General features: G+C 37.3%; 1 protein-coding gene across 1 annotated transcript in view; it reads right to left on the bottom strand.

Moving 5' to 3' along the window:
• Positions 1-4,260: 4,260 nt before the first annotated feature.
• The window catches only part of LOC130072930 (neuron navigator 2), a gene marked incomplete at its 3' end in the record, with an annotated part of 36,062 nt that continues 34,322 nt past the window's right edge, over positions 4,261-6,000 (bottom strand). Inside the window, exon 4 of the mRNA XM_056238254.1 lies at positions 4,261-4,363. Coding sequence (XP_056094229.1) covers positions 4,261-4,363 — 103 coding nt within the window. The remainder of the gene's footprint in view (positions 4,364-6,000) is intronic.

Here is a 6,000-nt window from a genome sequence, read left to right as displayed (position 1 = left end):
CCAAACACCGGTAAATGTGACCACACCTTCGAAGACTTTGAAAAAAATCCTAGACTAAGACATCAATGGCCTTGCATTCCTGAGACTAGTATGTCTGACTAAAGGTTTTGTAGTCAAACATGTAACTTCAAAAATGTGAATTTGATACAACTCCAATCCTTGCCAAAAGAAGTGATGCAAGAAGTGATATACCACAAAATATCTGACGCGACTCGTTTTCTCAATTCACCCACCACTGGCAGGTGTGCCAGAAAAAGCTCATTTTGGACCCCGGCTAGACAGGTTTCCAGCCTGGAATTGATGTGAAAAAACCTCTTTAATTCCACAGAGACGTTTCTGAGAGTGCAGGCAAACTCATTCGTCATACCAGATATAACTGTCAGCTTATCGTGCACACCCGTTTCATCGACACATCGCAAGACTCGTCTCAGTCTTACACATTTTGTGGATGCGTGTCTATAAGTGATCCATCATATGTGGGGACACAGGAGAATTTAGAGGTAAAACATGTCTGAGGATGTGTAATTTCCTTCATGGCTGGTGTACACACCGCTTAAGTTTTCTACAGGAAGTCAATCACACACACACACACACACACATTGACCCCTTGGGTGCCTTTTCCCCCCTGATATTGAAATAGTAGGTCACAGTTTGGGCAGCTGGAGGAACTGGCTGACCTTCTGCCGATTCAACACCCGCCCATCCCCGTCCTCACTAAAGCCCTCATCTGGATAAACTCATATCCTCCTGAGTTGTGGGCCTGCCCCGCAATGATTTTAATGCTCTTATTTAGTTTCCAGGTGTCCAGGTTTGGTTTTAATACTTTTAAGCCCAGCGGATGGATGGAGATTATTTCCCGCTGTCCCTGAGCTCAACTTTCAAAGTATACAAAGCAATGGGATAAAGTTCTCTCAAATTTAATGGAATGTGTCTGGTTCAAAACAAGTTCAATCTATATGGCACGCTGTCAATTACCACAGAACATCATTTCAAATAGGCTAATTCTATAGTACACAAATATGGGTTATTAGAGCTGTAAATGTGTCTAAATCATCTTTTTCAAAATGGGATCACTATTAAACTTTTAGTTATGCAGCGTAATCCCTTTAGGTGAATGTTTCACCATGTGTCAAGGACCGACTGACTGACTGACACACACAAAAAGTGCACATGTTTTTATGCAGGCTACAAATACTTTATTTCTAACAGCTGGATTTGCTAAAGTTTGAAATAAATAAAAATTAAATATTCGAAAATAATAGATAATAGAAATAAAGATTAATTCGATATTCAAAGACTTGTTTAAATTATATAAACGTGTATTGTTTGAATGCCGACAGTAAATGGGATAGGATTATGGTGTTTGCCTTACTATAACTAAAAACATTTTTCATATATTGTTTACTGTCTTTATTTAACATTTCTATCAAATCATTTATTAAACAGAACTGTTCAACAAAGACAGTAAACTAATAAAGTCAGAGAACAGGAATTCCTTGTTTGCACTGACATTCACAGAGCTTTCAAAACAAGAGTGCCCGCACTGTCAAAATAAAAGTCCCACTTTCGACACTTCTCAGCCAAACAGGAAAATGTATCGGTCAATGCTGTTGATAAATAAAAAATATATCAAATATCGGCCGATATATTGACTTCAGTGATGGACCACTATACCTATTTGTTGAAATATTAAAAACTTCTGGTTGGTCCTGCATGCACCAACCGAGGAACTACCTTTGGGAATGCTAAGTCTATGCTTAATTCTAGGTTATAGAGTCATAATTGGCATTTACATTTATGTTTTTGGCAGATGCTTTTATGCAGTAGCCTACTTTGCATTCAAATTATTGATTTTTTTTCCCCCTGGGAATCGAACCCATGACATATACGTAGCGCCATGCACTACTTTTCACGCTACAAAAATGCTACCGATTGATCTACAGGAACGCAACCGACACAGACCAACTCAAAGCTTTCCATTAATACCCACAATGCACTGCACACTTGCGGTTATCACATATTTCTGCAGACATTTTCAACAAAGAGCAAAAGGCTGAGGAAAATGTCCCCCAAAAAAGACACGGATTTCATTGCATTGACGTGAATGTGAATTATCCTTTGAAAATGCCAGGCGCTTCAGTTTGCCTGACTTTTTGTGTTGAATAATAATGACGGCTAAATGACAGTGATTATCGTTCCTTTTATCCCTCGACAGGCCCTTCAGCGAACACTTCAATCGGAGGAAGAGAAAATATAACAAATCAAGAAAGTAGCTATTGTTATGCATCATAAAGGCCACACGAAACAGAAAAGTGTCTATTATGGAGTTTGGGCTCAGCACATTACAGACTTTCTCTCTACAGGGGCATTAGTGTTAATGTGCATTAAATCAGCCTAATTATGTTAAGGTTTTAATAGAATGACTTTACAGCTGCTGAGGCAGAGTTATTTTATACTTGGAGGCAGTACTAAAATCACCCAGACACACTCAGCCTAAGTGAAAGATGGAGTGCTGAGATACACTACGCTTATGGATCTCACACAGTTCATCTGTTAAAGTCTGCCAGAAGACTCGAGCTGGATTTGAATTCACATCACCCGTATATGAGCACCACGGCTCAATGCGTCAGAGTACCCGTGTCCACCACTAAGCCATAGCTCTGACAGCTGTTACACAATATACAGTGTGTTTGGTTTGCAGGGCTGAACTCTTGGTTTAGAATAACGCACCCTTAACAGCTTCCTCGAGCATTGCATCAGACTTCCTCTGGTTAAAGGAGTGCTTATGGCTTCTTTAAACAACACTCTAGCACAAACATTACCAGTAGCTCTGATATCAATACACTAACACAACATACTGTGTGAGGTCTGGCAGTTGTGGCTTTCTGATGAGATGCTAATCCATCCTTTCACTGTGTTTATTTTTTATATATTTATGTGTGTTTGTGGACCTTGAAAAGCAGGAAACAACAGGGGGAGGTGCTGATGTGAGAAGGACAGAGAAACATCTGCTGCTCTATTCCACGACTGCTGACTGACTTTGGTGATGTTTGGACTTGGTCACATGTAAAATTCCTCTGAACCACATTTGTATATGACATTAAGGAAGGACATTTGAACTTTTTTTTAAAAAGAATGCATTTACATTAAGATAAAATTCTGGCCAATACCGATACGCTTATAATTATTACAATAATAGTTATTATACTATATTGTCTTTTTTTTTTTTTTTTTTGCATTTTGGCAACCCTTGTTTTAGTTTTAAAACCTGATTTTTGTGATTTACTAGCATACAATAAACCAAAAAGCAAAACAATGAAAAATTAAACCAAAACACAACACAAAATAAAACAACTAAAGAAAAACAAAAAGATAGAAAAAAAAGAAAAGGAAACAAAATGAAATCACTACAAAATACAACATAAAATATGCTGTGCAAAATTATTGCCAATACCAATAGAGTATAATTATCACAATAACAATTATTATACTGTTTTGTCTTATTTTTGACATTTTGGCAACCCTTAGTTTTAAAAACTGATGTGTGTGATTTCCTAGCATACCATTTAAAAAAAAAAAAATTACAATAAAATTCTAGCCAATACAAATAAGTTTATAATTATTAAAATAATATTTATTATACTATGTTGTCTTATTTTTGACATTTTGGCAACCCTTATTTTAGTTTTAAAACCTGATTTTTGTGATTTACTAGAATACAATAAACCAAAACAATGAAAAAAATAAACAAAAACACAACACAAAATAAAACAACTAAACAACCCTTAGTTTTAAAACCTGATTTGTGTGATTTCCTATCATACAATTAACAAAAAAGAAAAAATGAAAAAAACAAAACAAAACACAAGATTTAAAAAAAAAAAAAAACTAAAAAAAACCTAAAAAAAAATAATTGCCAGTACAAATAAGTTTATAATTATTAAAATAATATTTATTATACTATGTTGCCTTATTTTTTGACATTTTGGCAACCCTTATTTTAGTTTTAAAACCTGATTTTTGTGATTTACTAGAATACAATAAACCAAAAACAACAAAACAAAACAAAAAACAAAACACAACAAAACAAAACAAAACAAAACAAAACAACACAAAACAACAAAACAAAACAAAACAAAACAAAACAAAAAAACAAAACAAAACAAAACAAAACAAAACAAGACAAAAAAACAAAACAAAACAAAACAAAACACAGTCAAGAAGCAAGCAGTGCTTGGCTTGGCGTGTGAGCTCCAGTACCTGTGGCTGAGCTGCGACCCCCGTAAGCTGGTCATGGTATCTTCCAGGTTCTGCCGGAGGTCGAGGACATTCTGAACGGTGCGTTTCCTCTGGGACTCAGGATCTGCAGAAAAGAGCAGAGAGGAGAGGATGAGCGCCTGGTTAATGCAGGCATTTAGCAGTGATGTGGCCATACACACACAAACACAGCCATGTGCATTAAGATTTAACACTTTGTGGAGAACGGCCAACAAAAACATTAGCGTATATATCAAGATGCATGATATCGAGCCATGTTCCACCTTTCCACTCACACACACGTACGGCATCTCAGCTTTCAGGAACAACACACAATCGGCTTTCTCTCGCACTGGAAGAGCGCAGAGCAAACGGAGCAGTGGAATATGACGATTCAGCAAGCGGGCCGCTTTTCAGCCGGTCCTCGAATGAATTAAACATTACATTTCCAGTCTGCCAAGATGCCCACTTTGAGCTACTGTACTAGCAAGCTCACTTAAACAGGACATTAGTATTTATAAAAGGTCTCCTTTCACTTTAATTGCTTTCTTTATTTAGGCAAATGTGCTTATACAGATTTATTTGACATTCAAGCTGTAAAACTGGGGGGAATGCATTATGCGTCTTAACTGGACACATGTTGAGGACTGTTGTAAAACTGCTGACAGTGAAAGTGCTGTATTTCGTCTAATCAGCCTCCCACCCTAAAAAAACCCAGCGCTGCTCTAGTGTCGGATCGTAAAACCCACATAGCGCAGTTTACAAAGAGGTTCCCCTGCGTTTATCAGTTCATCAGTTTGGCTTCATACACACAGGATGGACTCGGACGGAATAAAATACTAGCGTATCACATACCGCCTTTAATGTATGTTGAAATTACGTGAAACAGAATATGTGTAATGTTGACAAAATGTGTCATGAACGTTAAGCGCATTGCATTGTTGTATAAAGTTAAATGATATAGATTGAATGTACAGTGTATTTAAAAGGATTGGAACTAGTTATGCACTGACATTTTTGAAAAAATGCCCCCAAAAAAAAGCAAAAAAATAAAAAATAATTCAGCCGAAATGGTTTTGGAGGGCCGGAATTAGTAACCTAAATAGTCAGCACTTCTCCGATGACACATTTGAACTTTGTCAGTGACTATTTCATGCACACAGTGTGGATACTAAAACTAAACGTGTCAGCGATGTTGACGGACTTCACCATGACCAAAAATTATGTTAGAGTTGCAATCGGTAAATTTAGTTAGGCTGAAATATTAAGAGGAGGCTCGTTGCCAAAGAACTTTCCTACGAACGGTTTATCACCTGTGAACATGATACCCTGAACAGCATCAATTAGCCATTTACATAAATCATTTGTAATATTAATAATAAAAAATAATCATTACATTATTAGCGCTTTTCTCTGCACTCAAAGTGCTTTACATATGGAAGGGGGAAACTCCTCATCCACCATTGAGCCAGAACGCCCACCACAAACCAGTGTACTGGTGGAGGAGACAGAGTGATGAAGCCAATCAGTATATTTGGGGATGATTAGGAGGCCATGATGATGGACAGAAGCCAATGAGAATATTTGGCCAGGACATCCCTACTCTTTTAATGACCACAGACAGCCTGGAGCTCGATTTAATGTCTAATCCATCTTTTTGACAGCATGGTGTCCCCGTCACTATACTGGGGCATTAGGACCCACACAGACCACATGGTGAGCACCCCCTACCGGCCTCACTAA

Source organism: Rhinichthys klamathensis, unplaced genomic scaffold (genome assembly GCF_029890125.1).
Source record: "Rhinichthys klamathensis goyatoka isolate OS25496 unplaced genomic scaffold, OSU_Roscu_1.1 h1tg000513l_1, whole genome shotgun sequence".
NCBI lineage: Eukaryota > Metazoa > Chordata > Actinopteri > Cypriniformes > Leuciscidae > Rhinichthys > Rhinichthys klamathensis.
This window is presented reverse-complemented; position numbering and strand designations above follow the sequence as displayed.